General features: G+C 41.1%; 1 protein-coding gene across 4 annotated transcripts; it reads right to left on the reverse strand.

The window, feature by feature from the left end:
- Positions 1 to 51: 51 nt before the first annotated feature.
- Positions 52 to 3768, reverse strand: LOC103414469 (F-box/kelch-repeat protein At1g67480-like). Of its 4 annotated transcripts, none has more exons than XM_070810963.1 (4): positions 3528 to 3768; positions 2302 to 2372; positions 1343 to 2184; positions 52 to 1121 (listed from the first exon to the last, which is right to left on the reverse strand). In XM_070810963.1, the coding sequence occupies exons 3-4, from the start codon at positions 1825 to 1827 to the stop codon at positions 491 to 493; spliced, it is 1116 nt and encodes a 371-aa protein (XP_070667064.1). In that variant the 5' UTR covers positions 1828 to 2184; positions 2302 to 2372; positions 3528 to 3768; the 3' UTR covers positions 52 to 490. The 4 variants fall into 4 exon arrangements, with proteins under 4 accessions (XP_070667064.1, XP_017182047.3, XP_070667066.1 ...); XM_017326558.3 differs by having other exon boundaries at positions 3308 to 3628; XM_070810965.1 differs by lacking the exon at positions 3528 to 3768 and adding an exon at positions 3438 to 3486.
- Between the last annotated feature and the right edge of the window lie 15158 nt (positions 3769 to 18926).

Raw genomic sequence — 18926 nt, forward strand, 5'->3', positions numbered from 1 at the left:
CAACGTGGAAATTACTTATGTTTAAGCACGAATCTAAAACAGAGAGAATACTTGACTTAAAATTCTATCATTTCCATGAGACCACTGGCCGTGGTTTAAAGGTGTAGTCTATATTCTGCCTTGGCCAGACTATCTCTCTCAAAGTGATCCGATGCGGATTAATCAAATGCAATCAAGTTAATTAACAACAGAGAGCAATAAATCCCAAATCAAGTACATGATAAAAGTAGATTGAACTCCTATCAATGCACGAAGCCCCAAATCAAATACATTATAAAAGTAGACTGAACTCCGATCAATGCACGAAGCTGAGCTTCGTGCATTGATGAAGTTCGTAACAAAATGCGTTAACCCTAAAGTACTAGTCCGGGCAACAGAACAAACAAATGCACCTACACACGAGTCCTAAAATCCATTCAATGCTTGAAGTTCAGCAACTGTTTTTAGAGCCTTACGAAGGTCCTCCAACTTTCGGGCACACCTTACAGTTTCACACCTTGATGGTAACACAGCACAAGCAGGGACCGGACAGCTTTACCTCAGAAGTCAGCCACTCGGATCCTGGTGCTGCATTTGGATCGTACAACAAAGTACGATAACCAGGATCCTCCTCGAGTGAAAACAACAGAAGTTTGTCATCCAGTATCCCAAATCGGAGCTTGATGCTTGTGCTTCCTGTCAACGGAATCTGCACCATCTCCCAAGAATTGTCGTCAGGGTTGTAAATTGAAAGTTTCCGCTGGTTCCTCCACTCCAAACAGAACAGCTTCTTTTCCAGCACAGCATGAGCAGTGACCATGACACAACCATTCTTCTTCATCTCACCCCAAGTGTGACTCTCAGGGTCGTAGACATCAACAAACTTTGAATTTCCAATACTGAAGCTTGACCTTCCGCCCATAACATACAGCTTTCCTTCAAATCCACAGGCAAAGCAACCATATCGAGGACGGCGAATACTGCTTATCAGGGTCCAAGTATCGGTGTCAGGATTGTACACCTCGGCACTGGATAGACTGCTGCCATCTATACCATATCCCCCAACAGCGTAAATCATACCACTTAGTTCTGCACAAGCAAAGTCATGTCGAGCAACATTCATGTTTGCCAATTTGCCCCACCTACAATTACGAAAGAACTATAAGATTGCATTTATATATTACGAAGTTAAGCTTGTGCGAGGAACCATTTAACATACAGCATTTGTTAAATTCCAATCATGCCGGTGAAATTAAGTAGCCAATGTAAGGAAAAATACGGGACATTCTTATACTTTATGAAGGGTTAGCAGAAAGGAAATTAAAGGAAGAGACTAATCACTGAAAATGGACACAAAACAAACCTGTTGAGGCAAGAATCGTATTGGTACACATCTTCTGATGCAACGGTGGTCCCGGGAATCGCAGAATATCCACCAACGACAAGAAGCTTTCCATTAAGAACCGCCACCCCAAATCCAAATCTTGTTGGACCAGGCATGGGAGGAAGAACATGGTGCTTATGTCCATGGCAATCTAAAACCTCCCAGTGGTTTTCCTTTCCTTCGGAATCGGTTGTCAAAACATAGAGCCACTCCTCAAGCAACCCAGCTAATTGCCGCACAGTGATAAGTTCTTTGCTTTGAAGAAAATACCTCCATTTCTTACACACGCCACCCATAGCAGGGAAGTCTGAATGAGGAACAAGCGCTAGACAATATTTTGCTACGTCATCTGGCAGTCCCGGCAGGATGGGGCTCTCAGAATCATCTACCTCCAGAGAAGTCAAACTGCGATAGCTTTTTGCACCAATTGGTGCATCTTGCTTGACCAAATTCGATCGGCACATATTTGGATCTATAAATCTCCTCTTTTCAGTCACAAAAGCCAGAATTTTGTAGATTGAGAAGCTAGTTACGTCAGGGGAGATGCAGGTTATCTCACCTATGATCACTTAGGTATCTCCCAAAAATGCGTATTCTTCTTTAACAGCAGACTTTTGAGTAAAGGAATTCATGATATCCGTCACCTATAGGAATTTTACAAGACCAAGGCATAAAATATGTCGCAGAACGCACCACACAAGCAGTATACGCTGGCAATTTTCTGTGTTTTGTCCAGTCGGGTCCAAATTCCATAACAATAGTTCTGCTCCCAAAGTAGTTGCTCCCTAACTTATTTCTTGCTCCACACATTGCCCAAGTATCTGCATATCGTCGAGCAAACTTAGTGGATCCTCGTTTTAAGTAAAGGAACAAAAACGATAAACATTCTATCTGCAGTTGAGGAATAACCGAGTAAGATAGGTCGGAAGAAATCATACCAGTCAATGCCATATACTAGGCAGGTTTTAGCCCCCAGTAACTTCCATAACATGTCCAGGTTGAGAATCACCTGAATGAATCACAAATGAGTCAAAAAATTCAACTCAAAGATAAACACCATACAAGCACTTCAAACAATAAGGCAGTGATCGGGGATTCAGATAGCTGCAACCGAAAATTCAATTAAACAAACTATACTACACAATTACGCATTAAGGGAATACAATTCGGTTTTCCTAATCGAATATTTCATACTTTGTTGTATCCTGGAAGTGATTTGCCAAATAACCCTTTAGCAAACTCATTCAAGTGGGGGCAAATAACACTTTAAGGAAACGATTCAAGTGGTACCTCAAAGTGATCCTTCGGATTATTCTCCATAATTCTACAGTTACTCTAACAGCATCACTTTCCGGGGAATGTAAGAACAAGACCAAAATTAACCATTTGTCACTTTAACTTTGCAAAAACTTGTAGAACAAAGACATGAACACCTAAGATTGATACGAGTGATGAGCAGATCAATTACCGGTCTTCATAGTAAAGGCCGGCAGCGGAAATATTTCAGACCGGCCAACGAAGAAACCTACCCATCCGCGTTGTTTAGCTAATTAGATTCAAAAGTTGTTAAACCAAAATCAAATTTATAGTGAAAGCTAGTGGTTCCGCCAGATCTAACATCCTTGCCCGGATACAACAAAAATGGATCACAGATAACCAGATCTATATAAAAACCAACAACTGAAATCTCACACCAACAAAGAAGATATAGCCAAGAAATGTGTGCACATCTGCACAAATTTCTGCTCCTGGAAGCTTAAACCGCTCTAATTACATCATAAAAGCTATAAGCCAAGGGTTTAAGATTCACACTCTCAACAAAAATCTGAATGAAATCTTAATACACCAAATCAACAAATAAATATGTTGGTTTGGGTTGGCTAAGCTAAGCTGCGATTAGTGAAACATAATCATGCATAATTAAAGCATAAACTATATGCAGACCTGGCAGTAATCATATTGGCTAAACCAGTATGCTCTCCCAAATCTTCTCTCGTAATTTAGATTAGATTAGAATAACGCTCGAATTGAAAACAACATAAACTTAATCCAAAAGAGAAAATGGAAGGTGAACCTGATTAGGAAATGTCGAAAACAAGAGCATATATAGAGCAAAAGTAGGAATGTAAATCTGAGATTAACAGAAAGGATTAACGAAGATTACCTAAAATAGAAGGGGATTATCCAAAAAAGTATTGCGGAAAATTGGAGAGAAATTAGAACGTGTGGAGGAGGAGGCTAAAATTAGAAACAATCAGAATTTTTTACTAGGTGATTGAGAGAGCGGAAGAAGAGGAGTTTTATAGGACCCGAAATGCACGGGAAAAGGATTAAAGTTTGAACTGACAAAAAGGCCCCGACCACGCCAGGGTTCGGAAACAGACCCAACAGGAGGATTCTTTTGGTGTGGATTCTGAAGATTTATGAAGTGTGTTCGTTTATCGTATATCTTGCGATTAATTTTTTGTCAAATATTATTTATTTTTATTTTTAAATAAATATATTTAAAATAATTTATGATTGCATGATGTACGATGAAATGATACAATTCACAAATTTCTGGAATCCTCACGAATAGAATCCAATGAGGTTCCGAACTCAAAACAAAGGGGGAAAATAAAAAAAAAATTATTTATTATTTATCGCGTAATCTTTTTATTTAGTTTTATTTGATTGTCGGGAATGGAGTGGGGTAATTCTAAGGCGTATTGACTCGGAGATTGGTTTGTGTGTGAATGATCTGAGCGGAGAAGTACCGAGGTCAACGGAGTCGGAACTTTAAAGGTCAACGCAGTCAGTCGTGAAGATAAGTGATGGACGACTCGTATGCTCAGAAGCACTTTTGGATTGATACGAGAAAAAGGATAATCTATACAATATTTAATTTTTTGGATTTTCCTTCGTTTTTGTGAATTATTTCAGAAGACAAAAATGTGTGGACATTTGTGGGAAGATGGGATGGAACGGTAAAGTTCAAGAGGAAAGATGGGGCAATCTGACCTTGTTGATATACCAATTAGAATTGAAATAAAATATAATTACATAAAAATATTTTTTTTTTTTTACAATTTTAATTTATATATTAATATTTAATTAAATTTTTGGAACCTAGTTACATTAGCACATAACAGATTTTTTTCACAGATTTATGATAGAATTATTACATTGATTTGCAATATCCTTTTACAAATAATCGATTTTCAATTTCAGAAACTCTCTTGATTGGGATAGGTCAATTCCAAGGGTTGTTTGTTATAGAACCCCTAAAAACATACTATCTACTAGTATTAGCAGTGTAATTGAAGAAGAACGTCCATACAACGAGAATCCTTAACGTAGTTAAGGTTTTCTTGTGTACATGTAATAGTGGTGTTGAATTGTAAGTTGCACTTACGTTGCCATAAGTTTATCTCGTATTTTTGTGGCTTGTATTATTTTGTTATTTCTTTTTTCCTTCTTATGCGTTTCTTGTGATTTATACTCTTGACCTTGTGTTTTGTATTTTTTCAATTTTCCCTCCTCTTTTTTTTCCTGAAGAAAGAGGTATTTATTTCAGTCCAACCGATGAGTACTTCCCCACTGTTTGTTTTGGATGGCAAATATGATGACTAATCGGGCCACTGCTTTTTTTGGGAGTGATTCTTGGAAGCACTTTGAAAGTATTTGTCATAATTCAGTAACCATGCCTTCTCAAAATCACTCTTAAACAGCTCTTATTTATAAGTATATTGGATTCAACATAATGCTAAGTATGTACAAAAACTCAAACCTATATATAAATCAATGAAGATTCTAGTATGCTTTGTTGTGCGACATTCATCGAATGAATGAAATGTTAGATGTACGGTCAATAATCCAATGTTTTACTGGAAAAATCCCGTAAATCAAAGACCTAATGTGAACAAATCTTTGAAAATGCATGACACCTAATTAATATGACCCCATATCATCATTATTTCATTCAAAACAAACGTGTTTATCACATCATAAAAATCATAGCTACCACATAAATTGGAGAGAAAATGTTGATTAATTATATAAGCCTTCTACAAAAGGTCACTAACTTCATGTCTTAAACGTGTGAAGTTAAGTACTTTGACAGATTTTCATTGGTAGGTAATCAAGAACACTCACTTAGTAATCATGGTTACCATCTTTACGTTTCTTATTAGTGACTATGCTCAAATTTTGGACATTTCAACTTCGAATTCTCCCTCTCATTGATGATAAACAAAATAAAAGATACAATAAAACTTCTAGAGTAACACTCTATAAAAAAAATAACTTCCTTAAAGTTTTAAAAAGATTTCGATCTCAACTTGGGACCAGTTTTTTATAGGAATAACTCCATTTTCTTGGTCCCATCTTAAAAAATAACTTGTACTGTTATCTCAGGAATCCTATTTAATTATACCTCTATTAAGTAATAACCTCTTTTAAAGTTATAAAATTGATTTGATTCCAACTTTTAACTTAATAAAAGTTACCATATATGGTTGATAACCAGTTACCCTTACCATGCACGAATCACAAAATGCCACTCAAACATATCACTTCATCGCATGTTTTTTTCCAGTCCAAAAATTTGAGGAAGGCACATTGATTGGCGAAACTGGGTTTGACTTTAGAGTATCTACTTATTTGGTTTGAGAAATTTTCTAATGTAATTATAAATCTTATTTTTTAGGATAGTACATCTTAAAAAATAACTTTCGTACTATCATCTCAGGAATCCTATTTAATTATACCTCTATTAAGTAATAACCTCTTTTAAAGTTATAAAATTGATTTGATTCCAACTTTTAACTTAATAAAAGTTACCATATATGGTTGATAACCAGTTACTCTTACCATGCACGAATCACAAAATGCCACTCAAACATATCACTTCATCGCATGTTTTTTTCCAGTCCAAAAATTTGAGGAGGGCACATTGACTGGCGAAACTGGGTTTGACTTTAGAGTATCTACTGATTTGGTTTGAGAAATTTTCTAATGTAATTATAAATCTTATTTTTTAGGATAGTACTGTAGACATCGAAATTTCGGTAAATAAATGTTGACCGATAAATCAAAGTGTCAACGCTCATGTATTACATAAATTTTACACGTAGCGTGTGACTCAACGAAAAATTGAAATGAGTTGGAAAAGTCATCAAATAGGACACGTGTCAACACCTGGCAGAAACGACTTATTTCATCTGGGATATTATATTCAAAATTAGGCCTTGGAAAATTCTATAAATACAAGCCCATTTCATTCATTTGGGGGAACCAATTCATATTACACCTTGAAGCTTTGAAGCTCTGAAACTCGGAAGCTCTCAAGCATCCAGGTTCCCGAAGAATCAAGAAAGCTCTCTTCGTTCTTCGTTCTTCGTCCATCGCTCTTTCAAGATCAAGCCCCAACGACCCTTTGGATCAACAATCATCCACCTTCAAGATCAAGCCCCGAAGGCCCTTGAAGAAAGTGTTCTTCGTTCATCGTCCTTCCAAGATCAAGCCCCAACGGCCCTTTGGATCAACAAACGTCGACAAATCCACACATCCAACCGTTTCTTCAAGATCAAGCCCAAAAGCCCTTGAAGATCCGTTCATCACTGTTCTTCAAGATCAAGCCCAAAAGCCCTTGGAGATCCGTTCATCACTGTTCTTCAAAGATCAAGCCCAAAAGCCCCTTTGAAGATCCGCTCAAATCCACCTTCAAGATCAAGTCCGCGGCCCTTGAAGAACGTTCATCCTTAGATCAAGCCCAACGGCCCTTTGGATCAATCACACATCCATAAATACACACCTTACGGAGATTGAATCAGAGGATCAAAATAGAGAGAGATTGTAACCCAAAATCATCAAATACAAATATTTGTTTGTGCACGTTGTTCTTGTCTCTTTCATTCAGGAATTTTCCGTGTTCACAAATTGGCACGCCCAGTGGGACAATCTCTACCTCTCATCTCTTTCTCCGTTCAAGGAATCCAAGCACACCTCAAAGTCAATGGCATCAAGTAAGGGACAAGCCATTCTCGCAACCACTGAGGGAAGGATCCTAAGCACTTTTGCCATAAACGGACAATCCATTGACGCCACAACCGCTCCTCAACATGCCACTTTAAAGTTGGTGCCGCTAAAAGAGCAAGGGGAGCATCAAAGGTGTGAGTCTGTCATCAACCTGACCTCACTGGGGGCACCGAAGCATGCTGGTGAGGCACACAAGATGACACCCCAAAACAGCCAACAACGTTCTTCGTCAGCATCCTGGATGTCTAAAGGAAAGTCACGTTTATTGGTTGCACAAGTCATGACCATCGGCGTTACCTCCATCGAAGAACAACTAGCTCAAATGAATGAAGCGATCGCAAGGCTAACCCGAACTGTGGAAGAAAAAGACTTGCAAATTGCAGCACTCGTTAATCGACTAGAGGTGCAGGACGGCGATAAACCCGACCCAGAGAATGATCCACTAAAGAGAAGAGATGACGAAGAAGATGAGCCTCAGATGGAGAAAAACGATGCGAAGCCGAAGCCAGACCAAGCAGCGGCACTCATGGGATCTCTTTCTATCCAGCAACTGCAGGAGATGATCACCAACACCATCAAGTCACAGTACGAAGGGAGCTCACATACCTCTTTGTTCTACTCGAAGCCCTACTCCAAGAAGATCGACGCCTTAAGGATGCCGAGGGGCTATCAACCGCCGAAGTTTATGCAATTTGACGGAAAGGGAAACCCGAAGCAACATGTCGCACATTTCGTGGAAACCTGCAACAATGCAGGGACGGAGGGAGATTACCTCGCCAAGCAGTTTGTGCGCTCGTTAAAAGGAAACGCCTTTGAGTGGTACACGGACCTGGAGCCCGAGTCCATCAACAGCTGGGAACAGTTAGAGCGAGAATTCCTCAACCGCTTCTATAGCACCCGCCGCACTGTGAGCATGCTAGAGCTAACGAGCACAAAGCAGTGGAAGGACGAGCCAGTCATTGACTACATCAACAGATGGCGCACTCTAAGCCTCGACTGCAAAGATAGGCTCTCGGAGACCTCTTCAATTGAGATGTGCATCCAGGGCATGCAATGGGGTTTGCAATACATTCTTCAAGGCATCAAACCACGGACCTTCGAAGAGCTAGCCACTCGCGCCCATGACATGGAGGTAAGCATCGCCCATCATGGGAAGAAGGAACCGATCGCCAACTACAAGAACGACAAAGTTCTTGAGACAAAGGTGGAAAAGGCTGCATGGAAACCCACCAAGGAAGCGATGACGGTCAACACAGCTCCCGTCATAATCTCCACACGAGGCAAGGCGGTTCAAACCAAAGCTTTTCGTGATCAAGAGATGCGTAGACGCACTTTGAAGGAGCTTGAGGAGAAGATTTATCCATTCCCCGACTCTGATGTAGTTGCCATGCTGGATGACTTGTTGGACAAGAAGGTGATCAGTTTGCCTGAGTGCAGATGGCCGGAAGAGATGAATCGTACCGACAACCCAAGATACTGTAAATTCCACCGCTTCATCAGTCATCCAACGGAAAAGTGCTTCGTACTGAAAGATCTCATCCTGAAGCTAGCACAACAAGGGGAAATCGAGCTTGACCTCGAAGACACGGCCGCGGCACACACTACTACTATTGTGTTTGAATCATTCGATCCTGTGCATCTCCGAAGCATGCATGACCATTCCCGTCAATGTTCAAGTCATATGGCACCTCCTACACAACCATCACCGGGGGCAAGCAACCAAGATGCATCTACTGGTGATAAGAAATGGTGGACATCGGTGACCTACAAGAAAACGAGGAAGCCAAGACCACAAGCCACAAGGCCAAAAGAGGAGCCTAAACCCGCCCCTCGAACTTCAGTATTCGAAAGGCTGAATTATTCAAAACCTAGAATTGCAGCACTTGATCGCATCAGTGGTCGAGACCAAAATTCCGTCTTCAAAAGGCTTGAGACGCCAACACCGCAAATATCAGTCTTTGAAAGGTTATCAAAACCCAAGAAACAAAGCGGCACAGCTAGATCTCCTCCGCAACGGTCGGCTTTGGACAGACTTGAAGAAACTAAGAAGCCTTCTAGAAACAGGAAGACAACGCCAAAGGAAGAGAAGCTCGACAGTCTAGCAGGAAAAGACGATGTTCAAAGCTTGATTCCTTCAAGGATGAAGCGCCAAGCAACTTTGGAAGTCGACACAAAAGGACCACTGAAGGTAAGGAGGCGCACCATCATCTACACCGGCCAATCTTCACGGCAACAAACCCAAGAGGACCGCACTAAAGAGAAGGCCCAAGAAGACAAAGAAGACGAAATCCTGGAAGAAGACGTCACTTCCGGCTCTGTCAACTCAAAATTTTCACCTCAATCGCTGGGGGCATGCTCCAAAAACATGCCAGTTAAGCCGAGTGAAGTTGAAAGATGGACTTATGTCACTCCGAAGAAACTGCACAAGAAGCATATGTCTTCTCCACAAGTTCACCAATGGGAAAGGGGGCAAAACAGCTCCTGTTCACCTCCAGAACAATGTGAAAGTGTTGGAGATAATGAAACTTTGACACGAAGATCATCCATCCCTATCACGATGCGTGACATCTTTCCAGAAGACTTCTTCAACTACTCAGTCAAGGCTCCTTGCTATGAAGATTGCGAGGAACGACTATCTCAGATTGCTTGACGAACCAATGCTCCTTGTTCGCACGAGCCTAAACTGCACGAACCAAAGCTCCTTGTCCGCACGAGCCTAAACTGTAGGACACTAACCTCCTTGTCTGTAAGAGCCTAAACTGCAAGACACACGGCTCCTCGCCTGCATGAGCTGAAACTGCAACACGGCACAAAGCTCCTTGTCCGCACGAGCCTAAACTGTAGGACACGAGGCTCCTCGCCTGCATGAGCTGAAACTGCAACACGGCACCAAATGCTCCTTGTCTGCACGAGTTGAAACTGCAAACGACACCAACACTCCTTGTCTGCACGAGTTGAAACTGCAAACGGCACCAAAAGAAAATACCAAAAAAAAAAATAAATAAATATATGTATGTATTTGAACTACGTTACGACTTGATCTCTTCTTTGGAGGGGTACGTAGGCAGCTTGAATATTCCAAAATTTCGAGTTCAGTCACATCAAAATAAAAAAAAAAATGTTTTATTAAAGAAAGTCAATTTTATTACAAAAAAAAATAAATACATATGTTATTATGTATTTACAAAAAAAAAAAAAAAAACAACCAAAAAAAAAAAAACAAAACAAAAAAACAAAAAAAACAAAAGAAAGGAAAAAGAAATAATATATATATATGTCATCTACTATCCAGCCAGCCTATCAGAAGGAGGTCGTCCAAACCCAAGTGGCAGTGACCAGGCCCAAGCCTATTGGCCAAATCAGGCCTCGGCCCATTTTCCAAAAGCTGCTAGTACAAGCCGAAGAGGAAGGTTCTTCGGATCCTGACCCGTATTCGTCCATTCCAAACTCCAAACTCCGATCCGCTCTTCACTGATGAGCTCCGACGCTGCCGACTCGTCCGGTGGCGGGTGCGCTTTCACGGCCGACAAGGACAAGCAGAAGGAGAAGGCCCGAGTCTGCCGCACCTCCCTCATACTCTGGCACGCCCACCATACCGACCTCATCCTCACAAATTATCCTTGTCTTTGTAGGTAAGAACAAGGATAAAGGAAAGGACAGGGAGAACGCATGATATGAGATACTCTTGCTTTCTACCCTGGTGATATGAGATACTTCCACTCAAACTCGGGTAAGGAACCGACTGCTTGGAACCCTTCCCTGATTGCCTACCTAGCACTGCTCTCGAGTACTCGCCTTCCACTGCTGTTGTACTTTCAAAGAAGCTGCCGCATCTGCCTGAAGAACAGATAAGGCAAGTGAAAATGATACCTTGCAGCATGTGGAGACAAGGTGCAGAAGGAACAAGCAGAGAAGAATGCGGTCTGCACGGTCAACTCAGCAGAAGGAGTCCGAACTGAGGAACTCGAGAAGCTGCCATATCTGCCTGAAGAAACAAGCAGAGAAGAATGCAGCATGCACAGTCAACTCAGCAGAAAGAGTCCGAGATGAAGAACTCGAGAAGATGTCGCATCTGCCTGAGGACAGTGAACTTGTTTTGACCCTCAAATTCTTGGGTCGACTTACTAGGCGTTGTGGGCTGCACGTGCCGATTCACCACCCTTGAATCGAATCCTTAAAGATCAAGTCACCAACTGGAAGAAGAGTTCATCAATCTTGAAGATCATACCGTTGACCAAACTGCTCAGGTGTGAATTAGAAAGATTGAACAAAGAAACAGGTTGTCACCTTTACCTCGTGCCTGCTTGTCATGTGTTCGAGTCAACCTTCAAGAATCAAGCCTCAACGGCCCTTGAAGAAGCTTTCAGCCAAATTCGAAATCAAGCCTCGACGGCCCTGGAAGAAATCACAAGTCTGATTCAAGATCAAGTGTCTACCACCCTTGAATCAAAACCTAGTTCAAGAATAAGCTGTGGAAAATCAACAATTGGAGGAATCCAGAAAATCCTCCAACCCAGTTCAAGATCAAAGCTGTGGAAAGTCAACAAGCGCAACAAAATACGTGCTGATTCATCCACTACCAAAGCCAAAAATCATCTACCACATGAAGCTCCTTGTGGCCCAATTTCAACCTTCAAGATCAAGCCTCAACGATCCTTGAAGAAATTTCAAACAAAAGTTCAAGAACAAGCCTCAACGGCCCTTGAAGAAATCTCAAGCCCAATTCAAGATCAAGCCTCAACGGCCCTTGAAGAAATCTCAAGCCCAATTCAAGATCAAGCCTCAACGGCCCTTGAAGAAATCTCCAGCCCAATTCAAGATCAAGCCTCGATGGCCCTTGGATCGACATCTACAATAAGGGACTTCAAAACGCATCTCCTACACGTGACAAGCACATGTATACGACGTGCCTTGAAGTGGGGGCATTTGTAGACATCGAAATTTCGGTAAATAAATGTTGACCGATAAATCAAAGTGTCAACGCTCATGTATTACATAAATTTTACACGTAGCGTGTGACTCAACGAAAAATTGAAATGAGTTGGAAAAGTCATCAAATAGGACACGTGTCAACACCTGGCAGAAACGACTTATTTCATCTGGGATATTATATTCAAAATTAGGCCTTGGAAAATTCTATAAATACAAGCCCATTTCATTCATTTGGGGGAACCAATTCATATTACACCTTGAAGCTTTGAAGCTCTGAAACTCGGAAGCTCTCAAGCATCCAGGTTCCCGAAGAATCAAGAAAGCTCTCTTCGTTCTTCGTTCTTCGTCCATCGCTCTTTCAAGATCAAGCCCCGACGGCCCTTGAAGAAAGCACCATCGTTCATCATCCGTTTATCCAAGATCAAGCCCCAACGACCCTTTGGATCAACAATTATCCACCTTCAAGATCAAGCCCCGACGGCCCTTGAAGAAAGTGTTCTTCGTTCATCGTCCTTCCAAGATCAAGCCCCAACGGCCCTTTGGATCAACAAACGTCGACAAATCCACACATCCAACCGTTTCTTCAAGATCAAGCCCAAAAGCCCTTGAAGATCCGTTCATCACTGTTCTTCAAGATCAAGCCCAAAAGCCCTTGGAGATCCGTTCATCACTGTTCTTCAAAGATCAAGCCCAAAAGCCCCTTTGAAGATCCGCTCAAATCCACCTTCAAGATCAAGTCCGCGGCCCTTGAAGAACGTTCATCCTTAGATCAAGCCCAACGGCCCTTTGGATCAATCACACATCCATAAATACACACCTTACGGAGATTGAATCAGAGGATCAAAATAGAGAGAGATTGTAACCCAAAATCATCAAATACAAATATTTGTTTGTGCACGTTGTTCTTGTCTCTTTCGTTCAGGAATTTTCCATGTTCACAAGTACATCTTAAAAAATAACTTCCGTACTGTCATCTCAAGAATCCTATTTAATTATACCTATATTAAGTAATAACCTCTTTTAAAGTTATAAAATTGATTTGATTCCAACTTTTAACATAATAAAAGTTACCATATATGTCACAGCCCGTCCCGAAATTCATTTATCAGTGAGGTCAAATGATAGTTTTATCATTGGACGGGAAATTGTAGTGTGTATGTGTGACATATTGAGACTTAGAGTTTATTGTGTGGTTTTGAGATTTGTGACCACGTGGACCACACACACACACCATACTCACTCCCTCTATCTTCCTTCCCGTGCCCTCATCTCTCTCGGACTCACACTCTCTCTCTTCTTCCTCGTATGGACCAAGCTTAAAGTGAGCTTCCCAGTCACAAATCGAAGATTCTAAAGGCACCATTGCATTCCTCGTGCCATTTCGAGTTGGTTGGTACCCATTTCAGGTAAGGATTCATTCGAAATCTCGAGAACCCGAAACTCATTTTTCATGCACTATTCATATGGACATAAAACCTTGTGTTTCAGAAGATTTCAAGCTCACAGGGAGCTTTAGGAGGTCCTAAGGAAGCTCGGGGTAGTTCGTTGGAAAAGTTTGGACGTCAGAGGGCCGAGATCGAAGGTTTTCAAAGTTGACCGGATTATCGAGCTTTCTCAGGTAAAATCTAGTAGATTTTAAAGCTTAAAAATGGTATAACGTGATTCTACATGTTGTTAGCTTTCCAATGGTTCAAATTTCATGAAAAATGGTTGAAAAACGAGTGAGAATAGTAGGTTTAAAGTTTTACCTAGTTTCCAAGCGACCGGCGACTCGCCGGAGAAGATGACGACATATTCCGTCAGTTTGGACGAAATATGTTGACACCGTTAGTCAGTTTTAACGGAATATTCCCTAACGGTGGTTAGGGAATCCGTCAGGTTTGGCCGCGCATGGGGGCGTGTTTCGCCGTGCCCTTAAAAATTTATGTAAAAATTTGGGGATGATCCTGAGGTTATGTAGGTCACTATAGTATATTCATATACCCATTTTGAGCAATGCATGAGAAGTTATTAGCTAGTTTTGTCTATGTGCTTTAAAATAACGTTTTTATAGTTAATATAGGTGAGACTTATCCCGAGGACGAGCGTATCCACGGGCGACTCGGGGGTTACGACCCGTCGACATACCAGCGAGTGGGCTTTTGTTTTTAGTATATGTTTATATACTTGATATTTTCTCAGAAAAATATGTCTAAATGATAATATGCCATACATGCCATGCATATACTATTATGTTTCGTGTGTGAATTGGTGTGTGATAACTTATATATATATATATATATATATATATATATATAAATGTGGATATAAATGTGGTGTTGTGGAGGCACAGGTAAGTTCAGGTACGTTATGTTTGGTTATGTGAATCATCGATGATGTGATATGTGATTGAATAATGTTGAGCTCATAAAACTGCACCTAGGGTGATTGTGATTTAGCCAGAGATATGAAGTACACGCCTGTTTATTTATGTCACCTCCCACACTATATGCTCATATTGGATCCAACTTACGTGCACAGTCTTGTCGTACATACCTTATTTATGGTTCTGACTCGTAGGTGACTAGCGATTTATCGCCCAACTATTATGAGAGAGTAAAACTGAGCATAACTATATTACACCCAATCTTGTCGTACAGACCTTTTTAGAGGTTCCGACTTCTGTGCAGTATATTGTCGTATAGGTCATGGTAGTGACTCCAGCTAGATTGACTTTGAGCTATAAATTCAGCCGTACAGGCTACCACAGGGGTTCCGGCTAACATATCATATTCTATGAATGTATTCTTACCTGAATTGCTCACTCTGTTATATATTAGAATATGATTATGTGAAGCATGAATTGAATTGATATGAATTTGTTTATACCATATTTAGATCTCGTACAAATACTCGGGGGACTTAAATGTAATTATGTAATAAAGGAATGAGAAAATATGTAATAAATGATGAGCTCTTATTCTATAAAATGACTCCTCACCCTCACAATTAGGAGAGGCCATTTCTTAGGCCATGGGAAGAGTTCTCTCACCCTCAAAAGCTTTCTCCCTCACTCCCTTCACTTCTCAGAGAAATACAATAATCAGTATGGACGTAGCCCAAACATTGGGGTGAACCACGATACATCTTGTGTTATTTACATTTTTTGCAGATTCATGGTCGGATTTACGTTGTTCCAAGACCTTCGGTTTTGTGCATCAACATTTGGCGCCGTCTGTGGGAATCGACACGAAAAGCTATGTCGGTTCTCTTTCAATTTTTCACCTCCGCCATGAATCTACAAAACCTAAGAGCCCAAAACCTCACTTTTGGATTTTTTCCAGAAAACCCTCTATCTCTCTCTCTATGGATTTTATTTATTGGTGTTGTACTTGGTACATTTCTAAAAAAGTTGCTCACAAGCAGCAACTATCTGATTCCCATCAAATCTACCTTCCTCCAAGGCCAGTCTCTCGAACCTACGACCAAACACACACCGCCCTTGAAGCAAATCTCAACGAGGAGAGAGTTTCTGTCTCTCTCTCTCTCTTTCTGTCTCTCTATCTCTATCTCTAGACTCTTTCGCTTTCTTTACAGAGTCTCTGACTGAGAAATTCTTGGAATTTGATTCAATTTTTCGACAACATGAGTTTGACCCAATTCGCCATGTGCTGACCAAAACAAAAAAGAAATGAAAAAAACTCCAAAAGGTTGGTCATTTTCAAGTGTAAAGACTGAAGAGCCACAGTGAAATGGTTTCCCATTCCCATATACCCCAACCTCTACCGCTGTCCACCACAAAGTTGCTCCAGTCAACTTCAATCTAGAAGGTTCAGCTTTACGGTTCCGACCCGGCCATAATCAAAGCCCTGGCGAACACCAGCTTGGGTATAGTCATTGGAGCGTCGAACGGGGACATCCTGGTTCTCGCTTCCGACCCGACCTGATATCTCCATCTCTGACGACGCCAGCGAGATCCGACAAAACCCGACCCAATGACCCGCAAGAAGATCAAAGAGGAGAAAGCTGCAGAGCACGGGTAAGATCCAAGTTGAGGCAGAATGGTTCGCGGAGATTTCGAGGTGCTACCAGTCGGAGTCGCAGGTGGAGACGCCACAACGAAGACGATCTCTTACTACTAGACTCAGCATCAGCGGCATTTTCAGAAGCCCAAGCTTTAGTGATCTTCTGCTTACGACGATGGTGTTTCCGAGGAAGGCTCCGATCGTAAAGTTGAGTTATCGTCGCATCCGACACATAGTCCTTACTCATCTGATAATGAATGGGAACGGAAACTTACCATGTTGTTACGTGACAAGGAGAAGCAAGATGGTGAGGGAGTTCTTCCAACATCAGTTCTGCACCAAGTCCCAAAGGTCATGTTGGGGTATATTGAGGTCCATTCCATTCCGACATTGAGGAAAAAGGGTTTGAGTAACAGCGTCCAGAGAAGAAAGAGCTTCGTCTCAATCTCTGCATAATCTCTCTGATACTGCTCTTATTAAAATCAACACGGCCCACACAAATCCCCAGTACCGTGAAGCAGCGGATTTCATTCTCTCCGAGGCCAAGTCCCTCTCCCTTGAATCCCAGACTCTCGAGTTCGTCCTCGGTGAGCATATCCATCGACCTTATGTCACTCAACCTCAGTTACAACTCGTTCTCTGGTCACTTCCCCGCTGGAATTTTCAAACCTCACCAACCTTAAAACATTAGACATCAGCAGAAACAACTCCTTCGGCCACTTCCCCGTCGGAGTCTCAGCCTTTCAAAACCTCATCGTTCTTGACACATTCAGCAACAAGAAAAGCAGAAAGCAACTGTCACTTTGGCTGCAATTATTACCACGGAAATATTAATGTCCAACCAGTTGTCACTTTAGAGAAAAGCAAAAGAAAGCAAGTGGGTGGTATCAAAGCTGTCCTGTTACGTTTTATAGGAGAACATGTAGGAAATGGAAAAGAGAAAGAAAAGCAAAAGAAGAAAGCAGAAAGAAAAACAATCAAGTGAGTTGCGGCATAAAAGCAAAATACAGAGACGCAGTGGAGAGAAAAGAAGAAAAGCAAAAGATCTTCGTATTATTATGATTCCTTCTGTCTGCCAGATGAAGAGACAGAGATAGTGCAGCAGAAAAACACAAACAAAAGCAAGGAATAAACACTCCACCAGAGTGATGTGGTTTACTTTCCTTATTTTTGAATGATGTAATTTATTTTTCGTATCTTTCGGAGTTATCTGTATAAACCCCATCAGAGGGTAATTAATTAAAAAAAAAAAGGCAAGCCCAAAATAATGGGCTGGAATGTTATGTGGAGGGCAAAGGCCCATATGCCCAAAAGAACTAGGCCCTATGGCCCCAAAATTATTCGGTAGCATACCGCTATTATCACCAACCATGCGATCAAAAGTATGCACAATACTCTAAATTTATTCGGCAATCTACCGCTATTACCACCAACCAGGTGATTAAAAGTACGCCCAGTACTCCAAATTTATTTAGCAGCCTGCTGCTATTACCACCAACCAGGTGATCAAAAGTATGCCCAGTACTTCAAAATTATACATGAGCACTACTCATGTCAATTATACATAAACATTCATGAACATCATTCATGTCAATCATACATAAACATTCATGAACATCACTCATATCAATCATACATAAACATTCATGAGAATCACTCATGTCAACATTCATGAGCATCATTCGTGACAACATCCATGAGCATCACTCATGTCAATTAACATAAACATTCATGAGCATCACTCATGTCAATCAGCTTCAAAAGCTTCATTTACAAAAGCTCTAGCTTTAAAAACTTCATTTATAGAGCTTTAGCTTCAAAAGCTTCATTTACAAAAGCTCTAGCATCAAAAACTTCATTTACAGAGCTCTAGCTTTAAAGCTTCACTTGCAAAGCTTCACCTATAAAGCTTCAGTGCAAGGTATACAAATACCGTCTCCGAACAACCGCCACTTCGGCCAATACATAGATTCAATTTGAAGTCTCCAGCCAACAGACTCTATTGACCGAAGACTTGGGGGACTACATTATGCACCATATATTGGGCCTCAACTGGGCCTCATGAAAAATACAAAATAATTGGGGGACTTAACCTATCGCTTATGTATTGAGGAGCGATCCCTTATTTTATAAAAGGGACTCCATCACTTTCATTATAAAGCACTCATGAAAAATACTTGGGGGGACTCTAGCCCATCACCTATGTATTGAAGAGCGAACCCTTATTCTATAAAAGGGACTCCCTCACCATCATTAAAGAGCATCAACTCTAGCCCATCATTCATGTATCGAGAAGCGAGCCCTTATTCTATAAAAGGGACTTCCTCACATTCAAAGCCACAAGCCGAGCCAACCAAGGCAACATAAGCCACGAGCCGAGCAGCTTCGCAGCATGTGCTACTTCTAGTTGAGCATCATTTCAGATTGAGCACCGCCTCATATCGAACATCAGTTCAAGACAACATCTAGTTACTTCGGCCCACACATGGATTGAATTTCAAGTCTCCAGCTAAAAGACTCTTTTGACTGAAGACTTGGAAGACTACTGCTTATATCATATTTAGGGCCTCCGTATTTAGATCTCGTACAAATACTCGGGAGACTTAAAT

This window comes from Malus domestica, chromosome 13 (genome assembly GCF_042453785.1).
Source record: "Malus domestica chromosome 13, GDT2T_hap1".
In the NCBI taxonomy this organism is placed as follows: Eukaryota; Viridiplantae; Streptophyta; class Magnoliopsida; order Rosales; family Rosaceae; genus Malus; species Malus domestica.